Source organism: Camelus ferus, chromosome 18 (genome assembly GCF_009834535.1).
Source record: "Camelus ferus isolate YT-003-E chromosome 18, BCGSAC_Cfer_1.0, whole genome shotgun sequence".
Taxonomy (NCBI): domain Eukaryota; kingdom Metazoa; phylum Chordata; class Mammalia; order Artiodactyla; family Camelidae; genus Camelus; species Camelus ferus.
In genome coordinates this window covers 13,115,504-13,131,338 of record NC_045713.1, presented here as the reverse complement: position 1 = coordinate 13,131,338, position 15,835 = coordinate 13,115,504, and the positions used below count along the sequence as shown (strand labels likewise).

The window sequence follows — 15,835 nt, the reverse complement described above, 5'->3', positions numbered from 1 at the left end:
TTCCTGGGGGATTTAGTGGGCTACAGAGGCAGAGGCCAGCGAGTGGGCATGGGTCTGGCTGGTGGGGTGTTGTCTTGAGGGATTTTTATGTCCTGAGACAGCAGCAGCCTAGCAGCCAGGGTGATAAAAGAGGAATTTCCACATCCGTGGAATCCCTCTTTTCTTGCACCAACAGGCTTCTCAGACCTCGCTGTCATCTTGCTAAGGAAGTTCAAGTGGGGTAAGGGCTTCCTAGACCTGAACCGCCAGCTCCTGGACAAGTACGCAGCCTGCAGTGGCCCAGAGGAAGTGCTGCAAGCAGAGCAGGAGTTCCTGGCCCACGCCAAGGAGCACCCTGAGGAGGAGGACATCGGTGAGGCCTGGCATGGACACAAGCCCCCGGGGTGGGAGCTGGGGCCCTCTACGGCTGCCACCTCCTTTGAGAAGCCCGGGGGTTGGGGGCCCTTCCTGCCACAGCTTGTAGGACACTTGGCTCTGCTCTCAGTTCACCTATAGGTCACTGTCCTCTTTGATTCCTTGGCTCAGATCCCTTTGACGTGGATTCAGGGCGGGAGTGTGCAAACCCTAACAGGCCCGTGGCTGGCACCTGGTAGGTCCTCAGGCTTCCCAGTTTCATGACAGCTCAGACCCAGGGCTCCACTCTGCCTTTGGCCTCAGCCCCTGCTGCGGGGTGTGGGTGGGGGGTGTCCTTAAACACCACCAGGATAGCTTTTCTGACTGCCGAAAAGGGAGGGTGGACGTCCCCCTGGAGAGGTTTTGGTTTTGAGGGTACAGGGAGTAGGAGGAATCTGATTTCAGCTTGGGGGCTTTGGTGGGTGAGTTAGAGGAGGGGGTCACCTCAAACTGGCCAGTGAACACACCCCTCCCTCCCAGGCTGCCGACAGATGGTACTCGCAGTGATAGTGAAGATGAGTCTGAGGAACTTGGGCCTGACCCCAAGGACAGTAGCAGCAGTAGCTGCTCTGAAGAGGAAGAGACTCCAGAGCAAGGGACTGAGGCCAGGGTCCCCACAGAGCTTTGGAAAGGAATCAAGAAACGGCAGAGGGACTGAAAGTTGCAGACATATATTTTTGGAGCAGAGTGACAAGGGGATCTGGACACAGCAGCAGAACTGATGAGAACCCACACAGGCCTGGTAACCTTGGCCCCCTGCATCTGCCAGCAGGACTGGACCCTGCCCAGGTTCTCTCCCAGCACTTTTAACACAGCCTTGCTCTGGGTCCTGCCTCAGAGCCCTCCCAATGAAGCTGCAAGCCAAGGACACCCCAGTGTGAGCCTCTGTTTCTTTCTACTTGGCTGGGGGGGTTCAACCAGACCCTCAGGTTCTAGTGAGGCAGACCCTGCCAAAAAGGGGATGGGGCTGGAGAGTAGGACTTGTGTGGGTACCCGTGCATACATGAAAGGAGAAGTTGGACAGTTAGACAGTTGGCACGGAGCCCCTTACACAGACCCACCAGCCTCCTGAGACCCTCTCCTGGGCCTATGAGCTAGGTGGGGACTGGGGACCTGTGCAGCTCTTGGGCAAACCTTCCTCCATATGCCATCTAGGATGGAGAACCCTGTAGCCAGAGAGTATGAGGACACTGCAGATGCTTACCCTCTCTCTCCAAAGCTTGGGTTGTCCAGTTTGGAAATCCAGGCCTTCCTGCCTCTCTGCCTAGTGAGGCCTTTTCCCAGCCCACTCCCACACCACCCCCTAGGAGACAGAGGTAGATCTTCCTCTAGGACAAAGTCCTCCACTGTGTCACTGGTGATATTTGAGGGTGGACTATTCTTTGTTGGAGAGTTCATTGCAGGATGTCAAGCAGCATTCCTGGCCTCTACCCACTGGTGCCAGTAGCACCACCTTCAACACTTCCTGCTTGTGACTGACCACCAAAAATGTCCCCAGGGACCACCTGGGGGGCAAGGCCACCCCACTGAGAACCCTGTTCTCTCTGCTAGGGGTGCGGAGGGCAGCTGCTGGCCAGGCCCTGCCCAAGCTTCCCAGATCCAGAGTGGGGTGGGGCTTACTGGGCATACAGGGTTCACAGCACATGCTACAAGGCCAGGGCAAATAGGAGCTGGAGAGTCCAGTCACAGCGGACACACCATGAAGCAGGGGAGGGGCCTCCGCAAGCCCTGGCTGCACAGAGCTGACCACAGAGTGACAGGACATCACGGGGACTTGGGGAGGGTCTGGGCTAATGGCCGCAGCGGCTCAGGGATCCGCTTCCATGTACTTCTCCAGCTCCTTGAGTCTTTTGACAAACTCCTGCGCCTCCTTGTTGGTGCGGCCCTCGAGCATCCTAAGCGCTGACTTCACTGCGGGCAGGTGAGAGGGCCTGGCCGGCGTCAGGTCCCGCCAGCCCTGCCCCACTCTGCCCCCGCCCCCGCCCAGCCCTGCCCCTGGCTCACCCTGGGCTCTGGGCCGGCGCAGGTGCAGGGTGATCGGCTGCCCGGCCCTCGCGCTCCCTCCAACCTGGTGCCTTGCGACGCCGCCAATGCTGCCCAGGCCCAGGGCTGCCTCGCCCGCGAAGTCGTTGGTGGACAGCCAGTCGTGGTCCATGACGGTGAATAGCACACAGGCGCCACGGCGGCGGCACGCCTCCGCTGGCACGGAGCTGCAAGGGAGGAGGGCCGTCACCTGTAGTCCTGCTTCCCGCTCGGGGTAGGCAGGGTGGGGAGGGACACTCACAAGTAGAAGAGCTCGTCGTACACGGGGTGCAGCGTCCGGCTCTTGACTTGGGTCCTCTGGCTGCGGACCAGTGGGAAGAGGTGCGGTGGGCCCAGCTCCACGATGACGAAGGGGTCACTCAGGCCTGGGAACACAGCTGTAAGCGGGCCCCGCCCGGCTGGCCCCGCCCCTCCCGCCCTGCCCCACCCCACCCCACCCCTCGCCCGCACCATTGGCGTCCAGGGGGAGCAGGTCAGCCGCGTGCAGCACCTCCACCGCCAGCCGCTGCTCGGCTGCCTCATAGTGGCAGCGGACGCTGAGGCGCCCAAACCGGTTCTGCTCCAGAGATCTCTGTGGAAAGGCCAGGGGGCCGGTGAGCGGAGCTCGGTGACTCCCGGGGCGGGGCCTCGTGCCTGCGCCTGGGCCGCACTACCTGTTTGAGCTTGTCCAAGTAGTACTGCTCGATGCACTCCCGCGTGGAGCACTGGTGCAGGCGCAGCTCCTCCTCCAGCCTCTGCAGGAAGGAGGCGGGCGCTGGGTGATGCGGCAGCACAGTGCTGCTCCTCACGCCCCATTTCACGCATGGGGGTGGCTGAACTCAAACTCCGGTCCCTGATGTCCACACCTCCCCCTTCCTCTCTCAGAGGCCCCAGGGCCAGGCCTCACCTTGTAGCTTCCGTCTCTCAGGCTTTCCAAGGGCAGACCCTGGCCCTCAGCGTGGAAAAAGTTGACCAGGGCCTGAGGTGGAGCAAGAAGGGAGAGATGTCAGACACGGTGGGTGCTGGGGACCAAGATTGTAAACGGAGCCTTGAGCAGCACCTGGCTTGGGCTCTCAGGAACCCAGGGCAGAGGCACTCACACCTGGGGTGCATCAGAAGCCCCCAGGAAGCCTGGGAAAATGCCAGTGCCTGGAGCCAGGTAGCTGTCATAACAGGTATCCCAGGTGCTGCTGACAGAGGTTGGTTGCAGGGTAGGAAACATTGCCCTGGTGGATTCCCAGAGGAGGCGCTGTCCTGGATGGGAAGGCCTGGCTTCCCAGCAGGGGGCAGCAGGGGGCAACAGGGCACAGCAGGGCAGTGGGGCAGCTCAGCAGCCTTGTCGCCCAGGACCAGCAGGGGCGTGGGGAGGACTAGCGGCCCTACCTCTAGTGTGAAGTGGAATCGCCCATAGAAGTCAGCAGACACATCACGGTTTGCCCCCAGGGCCTGCAGAATGGCCTGGAGGAGCAGCTCCCAGAGGGCCTCCAGCACCCTGCAGGGGCACAGCAGGGGTGACCAGACCCTGGGCTGCCCTGAGCCAGGCCCTGCCCCATCTGCCCTGGACCATACCTGTTCAGGTTCTCCTTCACCAGCGAGGCATTCAGCAGAGCCAGCTTCTCATCCAGGTACTTCAGGAGTGGGGCCACAGCCTGTGGGCAGGGGCCTCAGGCCTGAGTCTCGGTCCCCACCCCACACATGCATTCCCAGCCGCGCCCAAGCCCTCACCTGGTGGGGCACTCACCTCGTCATTCTGGATGGAGTCAGGTGAGAGGCTGATGTGCTGCACGTACTTCCTAATGTCACCCACCATCTGAGGGAGGGCCACACTCAGCACGGAGAAGGGTTGTGGGGAGGGGGCAGCTGATGTCTGTCCCATGGTCCTTGCATACCTTGGAGGTCAGGTGTGCCGTCACGGTGCGGGCCTCCCGCTGCAGGTCCTCATCCAGGGCCTGCGTGCAGCTGAGCAGGGGGCGTGGGAGCGCTCCCTCAAGCCCAGCAGCCCCCTCCGACCAGGTCAGTCCTCGCAGCGCCTGGCCCGCAGCCTTGCGCAAGAGCTCCACGTCATTGAGGACCACACAGAGCTGGGAAGGTGTGCCAGACAGACGTGGGCTGGCAGTTGTGTGGTGGCCCCACCGGGCCTCCTGTCCCCCAACAACCACTGCCCACCCGTCTGCCCCCCAGCTCACCGCCTCGCTCACTGCCTCGCCTGCAGCCCCAGGCTGAGTGTCCACCTTCTTCCGCAGCAGGTCTGTGTAGAAGAGGGCGGCTTCACACAGGTCCTGGGGTGGGAGATGGAGGCTCAGGAGCTGTGGGCCATGTCCCCTGGACATGCCCCTCCAGACCCCAATCACTTCCTGATCCATAGTTCCCCACCTGGCTGAGCTGGGTACCCAACCCCTGGGCCTGGACAGGGTCAGGCCATGCCAGGCGGGCCCACAGCTCCTGGATGTGGCTGAAGCAGAGGCTCGCAGTGGCCGCGGAGCTGCTGTGCTTAGAGGAGGCATCCGTGGGCTCCAGCTAGGAAGCAGGAGGGGGCCTGGGTTAGAGGGGTACCCCAGTGGAGCCACAACCCTCAGGCCTGGGTGCTCACTCACAGTGTCCACGTCCACAGCTCCCTGAAGCCTCCACTTGGCCTGGTCCCGCAGCACCTGAAGCCAAAGCTTCACAGCGGGCAGGAATGGGGCGTGGATGCCAGCCAGGGCGAGGGAGCGGCTGTCTCTGCAGTGGGAGGTCAGTCAGAGTTCTCCCCGACCCAGACACCTTGAGCTAACACATCACAGGCTCCCAGCTTAAGAAGGCACTTGGCCTCCTGTCCCAGAGCCCTCCCAGAGAAGATGGGTGGGGGAAGGCTGGGGTGAGGGCAGGAGACCCACCGGCCCGGGATGCTATTCCAAAAGCGCTGGATGTCTGCCAGGGTCAGGTAGAGCTCAAAGAGCCCTGAGGCCACCTCAAGGGTCATCTTGGGGCTCAGCTCCTCCGTCAGCACCCATGCTTCTTCAGCCACCTGCTCAGGAGAGTGGAATCAGGCTGCCAGCAACAAGGAAATCAGGCTCCTTCCCAGCCAGGACCTCTTCCCTACTCCCCATCCTCACCAGCCGCTCCAGCTGCCGGAAGGTGAGGGTGAAGAAGTCGACCTTGATGATGCTGCAAAGGACACACCTCAGACACCTGCTCGCCCGGCTCCCCAGCCTGGAAGTGCCAGGTGCAGGGGCAGCAGGACTAGCTCTGACCCCACCTGTGGAAGAGGCTGGCGTAGATGCCGTAACAGGACTGCAGGTCTTCGTAGACAGCGTCAGCCAACTTGACCAGCCCAGCAAGGCGCTGTGGCCCTGGCTGCAAAGAAGCCCAGCACAATGACCTTCTGGCCGGCATCCATCTGCCACCCTCCTCCCCACTTTCCTGCAGCTACGCCCTCCCTGAGTCGCACCTGCTCACGAGGGCTCTGTGCATTCAGGAGCCTGTCGTACCAGTCGCGATTGCCTCTCTGCAAGGGGAACCACCAAGGTAGCGTGGTTGGTGGGAGGGCACAAGGGCAATGAAGTGTGTGTGGTCCAGCTGGGGTCAGGGCAGCTGCAGGGCACAGGGCAGGGACTGGGTGGTTAGCCCAAACCAAGCTACCAGACACACCTTCAGGGCAGCAGCAACATCCATGTTCAGCTCCGTCTCAAAGGGGCAGATCTCAAAGGAAGGTTGGAAGAGCTGCAGCTTGCTGAGACACCTGGGCAAGGGGCCACGGTTGACTGAGGCTGCCCCCCAAGTCCCCTACCCCAACCCGTGGTGCCAGCCTTTGCACCCACTTCAACAGCAGCTCCAGGCGGTAGACGGCTGTGCTGTTGGTGGCAGGAAAGTAGTCTCGGATCTGGCGCAGCAGTTGAAGCCCAAACTCAGAGAAGGCAGAGAAGCTGTCCGCCAGGCTCTCCTCCTGGGGGGACAGGGCCCTTCAAAAGTGAGTGCCTTCTCTGAGGCAGGGAGGGCCAGCCAGTCCCCCAGGCTCTGCCCTGAAGAGCACCCTCCCTACGGTGACTTCCAACCCCATGTGCCTCCTCCTGCTGGCCTTTCCAACCCCAGCTTCCACAGCTCCCCCTGGAGGCACAGATGCCCTCAGGGCCTTTGAACCACCAAAGTTCTTTCTGCTCCAGTCCTGAGAGCTGGCCCTGTCCCTCCGTTCCTCCTGGGTCTGAAGCAGCATGGCTTCCATCCCGCGGAACTCCATTTCAGTATCGCACATCCCCATGTTGGTACCGCCCAGCACTTGCTCTCTCCTAGATCATGCAGTTTGTCCATTTGTGTTCAATCCCCTACCGCCCGCGCAAGCTGTGCACCCCACAGGAGCAGGTCTCTGGCCTTCCCTTTGTGCCCCACCCCAAACGGCCCCACAGCACACCCTCTAGGAACAGCATTTTCAGCCCACGTGGCCGAGCCCACCTGCTCCTGCGGCAGCGAGGCCGCCTCCTCCCAGTGCGCCTGCATGTCCTCCAGCAGCCCCAGCAGGTAGCCGTAGTCCAGGGTGCAGGTCTGATGGTGGCGGCTGCTAACCTGCCAATGCCTGCCGGGCCCGGCCCAAGATCAGGGCAGCCGCATCGGACCCCGCCCCCCGAGGGACCCCGCGCCTCCCAACTCACTGCATAGCCCCTTCCCGGGCCCCGCCCCCTTCCGCGCCCTGCCCATTCACGTGCAGTTCCGCCCGTCGAGGCCCCGCCCCTCGCTTCGCGGCCACGCCCACTCACAGCACCGCCAGCTGCAGCGCCGACAGGTTGCTCTGAGCGCCGTGCAGGCAGAGCACGGTGGCAGCAGGCCCGCTAAGCTCACCGCGCCAGCTGCTCGAGTTGGGCTAGGGGACGGGCTGGGCGTGGGTGGAGGCGGGAGACCCCCATTCCCTCTCGGTCTCCAGCCTCCCCGGCTCGCCCTCCCCACGCCGCGCCGGCCGCCCCGGGGTCCAGAGGGCGGCGCTACCTCCTCGGCTCGGTGCTCGAACTGTAGCAGACGGCTGAGCAACAGCAGGTAGGACTGGAAGCCCGACCGCCCGTGCTGGCTCATGCTCGTGTCCCTCTGGAACGCATGGTCCATCAGTCACCAGCCCTGCCCGAGCCGGTGGGCTGGGGTGCAGGGCTGCAGGACGGAAGCCCCCTTTTGGCTCCCTACCTGTGTGGTGATCAGCTTGAGGACCAGCTGGCAGTCTCCTTGCACGCGGGAGGCGCTGGAACGCGGTTCCAACTTGAACCAGCGGTCTTCACCAGCCACCGGCACTTCCTGGGGGAAACGGGGTCAGACTGACCATTCTGCCTCCCTCTTCCTCCAACACAGACTATCTCTGGGATCTGGGGGAGAACACAGTCCTCCACTTCCCACTCAGCACGGGTGACCAGCACACAGTGAGTGCTCAGGGGTGCCTGGACACAAGAGGCTCCAGGAGGCTGTCCTACCCCCACCCCTCTACTGCACAGTGCCCCCATCCTGAAAAGGATGGGAAACTCTTGGGGGATCCCAGGGCAGAATCACCAGCAGCATCACAGGAAGGCGGGGCATCCACACCCACTCACTCGGACGGGGATGTTGAGACACCCCAGGAAGTCATCGGTGTGGTCCTCCGTGGGCCCTGCTGTCCCATTTGCACGGGCGGACTTGACAATCTGTTTGAAATACCTACACACAGCAGGGTGGGTGTCACACCACCCACTGGTCTCCAAGGCCCAGCTATGAGCAGAGTCTGGGGGCACAAGTGTCCCACCGGCCATACCTGCCCATGCCCTTCAGACCGATGACTTCATTCAACTTCCTGCAGGCTTCTACCAGGGACACGTCATCATCATGATCCCTGGAGGCAGGGCAAGTCAGGGGACCTGCTTGTCTGAAGCCTAGCCTGGCTTTGACTGCCCCCTCCCACTGCCTCCTGACCAGAGGTGCCCACATCCCCTGCCCTGCAGGACACAGGGGCCTATACCAGATGTCCAGGTGCAGCTGGTCTGTGCTGACATCCTCGATCTCACTATAAGGAGAACAGAGAAATGCTCATGAGGGTCCGGGGTGATCTTGTACCCAGGGCTGGGGCAGGAAGAGTTTCTGAGCCTCAGTTTCCTCTTCTGGAAAGTGGGCATAGGACCACCAGCCTCGGTGCCCTCAGCAGTCACAGCTGCCTGCATGCATCCCCTGGCCCAGCTTTGCACTGTGGCAGACCCCGCCTGACCACCCTGCCACCCAGATAGGCAAGGGGCCTTACAAGAGGAAGTGCTCGTTCCACACAGGGTTCAGGGTGCTGCTCTTGACCTCAGTGACCTGGATGCACTTGGCCGGCAGTGGGCCACCACGCTTGCTGCCTTTGCGGAAGCTGAAGCGCTGCTCCTTTTGTGGGCCCGGCTCCCGCGGCGCACCCGAGGCCGGCAGGATGCCCAGCATGCAGTACGGGTCACTGAAGCCTGGGACAGGGTGGGTGCCTAAGCCCCTGTCCCCTGACCCCAGGTGCCCCCTCTACCCCATGACCTTCAGCCCTGGGCCCGGCCAAGGTCCCAGCCAGCCCCCACTCACCATTGGGGTCTTTGGCCAGCAGATTCTTGGCACGCATGACGGAGACTTTCAGGGCATATGTAGGGGCCTGCGGGTGAGGGGATGCTGAGGGTCTCTCAGAGCTCAGTGTGGACCAGACACAGCCAGGTCCCATTCCCCTTCACCCCTGAGTCCCTACACACGAGGACCTCACTGGTTGGCATCTGCCCAGGCAGGTGGCAGCCTCACCTTGGCCTTCTTCACACGTTCCATGGCCTCTGCATGCTCCTCAGGGCTGGTGCCAAACACCTGTGGAGGAGGGGCAGGTGTGAGAGCCCAGGTATCCCCAAAGCCAGGCTGACCATGGTCCTGGGGGCCTCACGTGGTTGGGGGAGCACACACAGGTGAGGAAGAATGGTGTATTTATCCACAAGTTGGTTTGTCTTTTCTACCTTTTTCTGAGTGTGTCAGTCCGTCCTTCTTTGTCCTACATCTGTCTTCCAGTCTTTTCTGGTGGTGTTTGTATTTGTCTCTGAGTCCATCTGTCCATTTTTGTGTTTTCCTGCTTGAATGTGTCTGTGTGTCTATCACTCTGTCTTCGGGGCACAGCTGTCAGCCTGTGTGTGTCTGCCTGCACGTGTGTGTATGTTGTGTATGTGGGGAAAATTGGTGTGTGTTGTTCAAGTGATGATGACATTGGCAGGTGGGGAAGAGGGTCCCAATCCTCCCCAGAGATGGGCGGGGCCAGGTCAGCAGGGTGGGCGGGGCTAACAGGGTTCACCTGCTGAAGGTAGCCCAGTAGGGCCTCCTGGTCGTACACCTGGTCAGGGCCCATGGTCCCTGCGCGGTAAAGGACTGTGTACAAGGCTTCCTCGTAGAGCATCTCCACCTGCAGTTGGGGTGGGAAGCACGTCCTGAGGCCTAGCCACCCAGTCCCTGTATCCTCTCAGCCCCAGGCCCTGAGTCCTGGCCACAGGGGATCTCAGGCTCCTAGGGTCCACCCTGTGTGCCTAGCCTCCAGCCCTCAGCAGCTCCACCTACTGGAGGAGGTCCCAGTCTCTGTCTCTGTGCCTTTACACCTGCCAGGCCCTCCCTTGGGGGCCCCTCCTCACCCCTGACCTCTGCTTGCTATCATGGGGAGGTCTGGCCCACCCACCCCTCCCACCTTTGCTGTCCACCTGTCCCCAGACTCTGGGCTGGCATGCAGAGGTGCTTACAGCCCCTCCCTGGGGCCAGACCCCTGTCCCCCTTACCTCCTCTTGGGTCAGGGCTCTCAGGCCACGGCTGGGGTCCACGGGCTCTGTGGGGGCGGGTGAGCTGCTGCGCAAGAGGACCTGTGAGGGGGCGCAGGGTAAGGGCCTCGGTGGGTGGGGATCCTGGCTGTAATCAGCCCCCAGGCTCCTGGGGCCAGCTGGTGGGGGAGCGCTTCAGGGAAGGGGGGAGTCAAGGGGTGGAGGCCAGATAGGGCGCCCCCATGCTGGGCAACAGTGCCTTCATCTGTCCTCACCTCAGGGCATGGCAGGCCCTGTCTGCCTTCCCCCTTCTTGAGGATGAGGCGCATCTGGGTGAAGAACTCCACGCCATCTCCGGGTTTCCTGCCAAGAAGGGCCAGGCTGGGAGTTAGCTTCAGCTCACAGCACATGCTGGCCACTATGACCCAGGGAGATTCGCCGGGTCCTTGCCTGTCTAGGGGCCCAGGGTGATGAACCCAGTGCCCCCCATGGCCTTGGGTTCACACCCTCCTGGGCTCCCCTGAGGGGCCATGCTAGGCAGCTGGTGTGTGAGGTCCATTGAAGGAAGGGAGGCCAGATGGCTGTGACCATGCGGGAGAGGGCTGTGGGGCACCCACCAGGCCCCGGTGGCGGCGGGCTCCTGCGCTTCGACACTGGTGCTCCCCGGCTCCTCCTCAGTCCTCCGGCGGAAGGAAGGGCACACCTGCACCTGCCTGAGCACGCTGCTCTTGATCTCCAGCAAAGTGGACATGGTGGGCAGCCTGCGGGCAGAGAGCACAGTCATGGCCTCCAGTCTGCCCATGTGTTGGCTTGCTCACTGGCATTGCCTTACCGTCCCCCAGAATCACATCAGATGCCACATTGAGCAGTTGCTAAATTAGCCAAAACTCGGCAGAAGCCCTGTTCCTGGCAGTCGGGAATAGACTCCTGATTAGAGCACCATGGGGGCAGGAGGAGATGGCACTTCTAGGGGGGTGGTGGCTGGTGGAGGGCACCTGATACCATCAAGGCCACACAAGGCAGGGGTAAGGAGAGCAGAGGCCCAGGACTGTGCTGAGCACCCAGGGGCCCAGGTGATCTGAGGCAAGTCTCTTGGTCTCTCTAAGGCTTTGTGTCCCCATCTGCAAAACAAGAGATGCCTCCAAGGTGGCTTTGGGCATGCGATGAGGCTGTTGCGAGGTGATGGCAGTGCCCAGCAGAGGAGTCTGTGCTCCATCACTGGGAGCTCCTGAATTTCACTAAGGTGGGGCGAGTTCTGCCACCCCTACCCATGCAGGGCTGGGACTCCCTAGCTGTTCCCTTGGGGTCTGAGGACAACATGACAGGGTGTGCCTGTTCTCATGGGAGCTTTGCTGGGGGGGACAGAGATGTGGGGGAGTGAAGCCCAATTCATGCAGACCCCATGGCCCACTTTGGGGCCAGGGCAGACAAAGGCCCTGCAGAGGGCTAAACTCTCCCCAGGATGCCTGGAGTCCCCATCCTGCAGAGGAACCTGGTGGCACGGCCCCTGGAGCTGTGGCCCCCAAGTCCAGGGCCTTCCCTGCAACCAGGCCTTTACCCCATGTAGCCAGGATGAACAGGAAGGGCCACTGGGGGGTCCTCAATGCCCCATCCTCACCCCGTGGACTACCTGCTGGAGCACAGCCTGCTCCCCCTTCTGGGAAGTGTGGGGCATGGAGCCACAGTCCCTGATCCCTCTCCTGCCTAGTTTAAGTGCCCATATTGCCATGGCAACCAAGCCACCATGCAGCATCCTGCTTGGGTAGCCCAGATGCTCTGGAACAGAGAAGAGTCCTCCATTGAGGGAGGAATAGGGTCTGGGCTTGGCAGCCCCCTGCTCCTGCATCCCCTGAAGCCAGCTAAGTCCTGGTCATTCTGCTCTGTGTACCTGTATGTGTGGGGGCAGGGCTCAGACTGAGCAAGACTGCAGCCCTGGGAGGGGCTGCAGCCCATGACCCCAGAAGTGGGCACCTCTGAGCAATGGGGAAGACCTTCCTGTCCAGGTGGCAGGGCCCTGGGATGCCTCTGAGGACTGAGGGTCTCTCACAGCTGTCTCCAGTCTTCCCTGGCCCAGCACACTGTCACACCTGCACACCTCCCCTGGGGGCTCACTGTCTCCTGCAGACCACGGCAGGGAGGGCAGGATGACAGCTAAGCCACCAAGGGCCCTTGAGCCACCTCTTCCATTGCACCGCCCAGCCCAGGTACCCACCTCTCCCCTGGGTCAGGCAACAACCTGTCCTGGGCACCGCTCCTTGGATCCCCAGAGTAGTCTCCTTGTCCCCCCATTGAAAATCATCAGGGCAAAGTGAAGACCCTCCCCCCTGGTCAGGCTACCTCGGCCGCTGGGTGACACCCCTCAGGCTCCCTGCACTAGGCTTGCTGACCTCTCTGTGCAGGACACACAGTGCTCCCCTCTGCCCACCTGGGGCCTTCCCGCTTGCGTCTGGGCCCTCTCCTTGTGGATGCTCACTCGTCTGTGTCAGCCGGAGCAGGAGGCACTGTCATTTTCATTTGACAAAAGAGGAAATGGGGACCCAGCCAGATCCAGCTGTACTCACCCCGATCTCACAGGCACTTAGAAGTGGGAAAGCCAAGTCAGACCCGCCCCTGCCCTGTGTGCCCAGGCCAGCTTGCCCGCTGCTCAAGAAACCCACCTGTGTTCGTGCAAGTCTCCATTTGACTTCTCTCTGTCTCTTCCTTAGAATCTTACTCTCCACTGGGAGAGCTGGGGCCCTGGCACACCTGGCACCTCAGGGGTCCTAAATAGACTTCTTGAGCAAATCAGGTCTGCATCCAGAATGGCTGTCCCTGGTCACCAGGCGCAGGCAACATCTCATCCTGCTCCCTGTTCCTCCAACCCCAGACCTGTGGAGCTCGGAGGACAGTGGGCTCAGAGGGCCTCATCTGGCCAGACCCAAGAGCTGGGGACAGGGAGGGCAGGTGGCTCGGCCCTTACGGGGACAGTGCTCCAGGGTCTCCCCTCACACCTGCCAGTGCCTGTCCCTAAGAGCCTCCCCAAAAGATGGGGGCTCGGTAGCTTGGGCCTATGCCTTCCTGAGCTGTTGCCTTACAGCCAGCCATGAGGTCCCCAGGGGGCCAGGCATCATGAGAGGAAGAGGCTGCCCCCGCACTGCCCCCAAAAGCTAGGGAGCAGCCGCTGCTTGAGCTGTTGCCAGGGCAACCGCCAGCTGCGTTTGCATCTGACAGGGGCTCCTGGGGCACACGGTCCCAGAGACAAAGATGACGCAGGAGCCAAGTGGCCTGAGCTGCAGGGTGGGGGGCTGTCTCCATGAGAACACAATGATCCAGGCGAGGAGAGCCACATCCCCTGATAATCCTCAGACCAGCCCTGGAGACAGGGTGCAGCTCTGTCTGCGCCCCTCACCTAGACAAGAAAACTGAGGCCCTAGGGTGAGGAGCCTGCCCAAGGCCACAGAGCCAGGAGGCGACCTGGGATGGAGCCAGGGTTTCCCTGGCTCTGGTGTCCAAGCACTAAGCTCTGGGCATGTCTGGAGTCCCTGGATCCAGGCGGGCTGGCCTCTCCCTCTGCTGAGCAGCTCCTCCCTGCTCCCTCCCTCAGCCCGTTGCCAGGATGGGGGCAAGAGTGGCATCTGGGTGCATGTGTCCAGGTAACCCTCTGTTCTCCTGGAAACCCTAGACTGCCTGAGCAGTAATGACCTCACTGCACCCAACAGCCTGGGTCCTGGGAGCCAGCAAGCACCTTACCCAGAGCTGTAATCAACCATAGGTGTGTGGCCTACTGCCAGGAAGGGGCTCTCAGCCTACACGGGGCAGAGTGAGCTGGGTATCAGGCTGAAGGGGACACCACCCCCCTCATCTGTCTAATGGGCCCCATGAGACTCCTTCCTGCACTCTTCCTGTCTCCATCCCTCCTGGACCTGGGTAGCAGCTCAGAATATGACATGACTGCATCCTTGCTTATGTGTGGCCACCAGGTCCCATATGCCCAATGAACAAAGTGAGGCCTGCCAAGGAGCTGACTGCCACACAGGCACCAGGGCCTAGCCGAAAGTGACAGGCCCATCGTGGGGTTGAATGGGAAATGGTAATTCTGCTAAGTGGATTGATGTCACTGTCCCATTTTACAGCCCGGGGCTGGGGTGACTGGTCTGGAGCCCAGGGCTCAAAGCCAAGCTGATTCCTGCTAGCCCACTTGGGGGCTGGGGTGGCACTGAGGCAGGTGAGTCCCTGGCAGCTGAGTGAAGTGGAGAGACAACTCTGTCTCCCTCATCAGAGGCCCCAGTGGCCAGCCAGGGCCACTTTCAGGGCTCTGGGGCCTTCTTACTGAAATCGGTCCCCGGGGACTTAGGGGTAGGGGGTCCACCGATGTTACCCTGGGTGTGTGTGTGTGGTGGTGGTGGGGGGTGGCAGGATGTCTGGCCTCACCAGCTGGCCCTCCCTGCTGCCCTCTTGGTCTTCCCTTCCTGGTCCAGTCCCCACCTGGCCCCCTTCACTCTTCCTATAGGATTTCTGACTCCCATCTCTCCGAGGCCTTACTGACTCTCCACACAGTGCTCCCCTGCACACAGCGCCCCGATGCAGGTCACCTGGACTGCCCACTAGACATACTGCTCCCTGGGGTCTCCTCCCGACCTAATCCCTGGGGAGGGGCCTAGGATTCTGCATTTTTAAACCAGCTCTGTAGGTGGACCTATAGCTCTGAAGCCTGAGGCCAGCTGTAAAAGGCTAGCTAGATGCTTCTAGAATGAACGCATTTAAAATGAAATGCTCCCCCTTCGTTCTTCCTCCAAGGGCCCCTCTCATCCAGCCAGCTCAGCCCCCTCTTCCCTGTCTTTACTTACCTGTCCACCTCGGCGTTCCTCCCTCCCCCTTCTCTCGGTGATACCCCTCTAGCCCTTCCCTCCAGTCCCTCCACTTCCCGATGGCTCTCGCAGGAACTTGGTGGGGGGCAGTTCTCTCAGGTTGTTTCCCTCATTGGTGGGCGGTCGGTCGGGGGGCAGTTTGGAACCTTGGTGTCAATTTTTTGACCGCCCCCAGATCCCTGGAGGGATTTGGGGGAGACAAGAAGTCCTGCCAGGGCCAGTGTGAGTCAGGAGAGGCGGGGCGCTGGGGGCGTCTTCCTCCCTGGAGGGTTGGCTGGGAAACCCCGCCGAGCGTCTCTGGGGTCCTCGGCCCCGCCCCCACCTGCAGCCTCCCCCTGGGATAGGGTCCCAGGTCGGAGTAGGGGGCTGGTCACCCTGAGCATCCCCGGGGCCAGCAGGGACGGTGGTCCTGGCGTCTCGCGATCCCCACGGTAGGGAGGTATGGCCTCCCAGCCCCTCCTGAGTGCGCACCCCGACCCCGCCAGGTCCAGCTTCTGCGCACCGAGGGGCACAAGAGCAAAAAGCCCGAGGCCCGCTTTTCCGAGCGCACGCCGGCCTCTGTCTCCCCGGGGCCGACGACGTATCTTTGCGACCTCCTCGCGCCCCGGAGGAGGCGGCGAGCGTGGCGCGGGAGCCGGACAAGCAGCGCCCCAGTCCGTCCAGGGGGCGCCGGGTCGAGTTTCGACAGCTGGGCGGAAGCCCGCGGCACTCACCGTGGGCCGGGCGGCGGGGACGCGGGGACGGGGCTCCTGTGGGCTCCGAGCTCCGCACCGGCTCCGGGGACGCCCAGGCTGCGCGAGCGCTTCAGCCGCGCGCGGACAACTGAGCGTCGCGGTGCCCGGGGCGGCAGCTGCAGGGGCC

The 15,835-nt window shown here is 62.2% G+C and overlaps 2 protein-coding genes across 6 annotated transcripts in view; one reads left to right on the top strand and one right to left on the bottom strand.

The window, feature by feature from the left end:
• TSR3 (TSR3 ribosome maturation factor) overlaps nt 1–1,263 on the top strand; it is a 2,637-nt gene extending 1,374 nt beyond the window's left edge. For 2 of the 3 annotated variants that reach the window (XM_032460084.1, XM_032460081.1), the window contains exons 4-6: nt 176–352; nt 526–589; nt 874–1,263. In XM_032460084.1, the coding sequence (XP_032315975.1) occupies nt 176–352; nt 526–589; nt 874–1,051 (419 nt within the window). In that variant the 3' untranslated portion in view covers nt 1,052–1,263. The remainder of the gene's footprint in view (nt 1–175; nt 353–525; nt 590–873) is intronic. The other variant, XM_032460083.1, reaches the window with a different exon arrangement.
• Nucleotides 1,049–15,835, bottom strand: BAIAP3 (BAI1 associated protein 3). 3 transcript variants are annotated; one of them, XM_032460073.1, is made up of 34 exons: nt 15,688–15,835; nt 10,745–10,888; nt 10,403–10,490; nt 10,149–10,229; nt 9,677–9,784; nt 9,145–9,204; nt 8,938–9,004; nt 8,633–8,828; nt 8,357–8,401; nt 8,153–8,230; nt 7,956–8,058; nt 7,558–7,665; nt 7,369–7,464; nt 7,143–7,246; nt 6,841–6,961; nt 6,213–6,337; nt 6,043–6,133; nt 5,843–5,899; nt 5,651–5,748; nt 5,508–5,559; nt 5,289–5,419; nt 5,010–5,133; nt 4,789–4,932; nt 4,602–4,694; nt 4,305–4,496; nt 4,157–4,225; nt 3,985–4,064; nt 3,799–3,907; nt 3,323–3,394; nt 3,090–3,170; nt 2,887–3,007; nt 2,678–2,801; nt 2,398–2,603; nt 1,049–2,304 (listed from the first exon to the last, which is right to left on the bottom strand). In XM_032460073.1, the coding sequence occupies exons 2-34, from the start codon at nt 10,876–10,878 to the stop codon at nt 2,201–2,203; spliced, it is 3,462 nt and encodes a 1,153-aa protein (XP_032315964.1). In that variant the 5' UTR covers nt 10,879–10,888; nt 15,688–15,835; the 3' UTR covers nt 1,049–2,200. The 3 variants fall into 3 exon arrangements, with proteins under 3 accessions (XP_032315964.1, XP_032315966.1, XP_032315965.1); XM_032460074.1 differs by having other exon boundaries at nt 2,192–2,324; XM_032460075.1 differs by lacking the exon at nt 9,677–9,784.

Bases quoted from the DNA above. Each gene is read 5' to 3' on its own strand.
- BAIAP3 (XM_032460073.1), bottom strand. From the start codon at position 10,878: ATGTCCACTTTGCTGGAGATCAAGAGCAGCGTGCTCAGGCAGGTGCAG. The intron at 5,900-6,042 runs GTGTGTCTGGTA...TTCCCCTTGCAG, and splicing joins ATGTTGCTGCTGCCCTGAAG to AGAGGCAATCGCGACTGGTA. The intron at 3,395-3,798 runs GTAGGGCCGCTA...GCTCCACCTCAG, and splicing joins GATTCCACTTCACACTAGAG to GCCCTGGTCAACTTTTTCCA.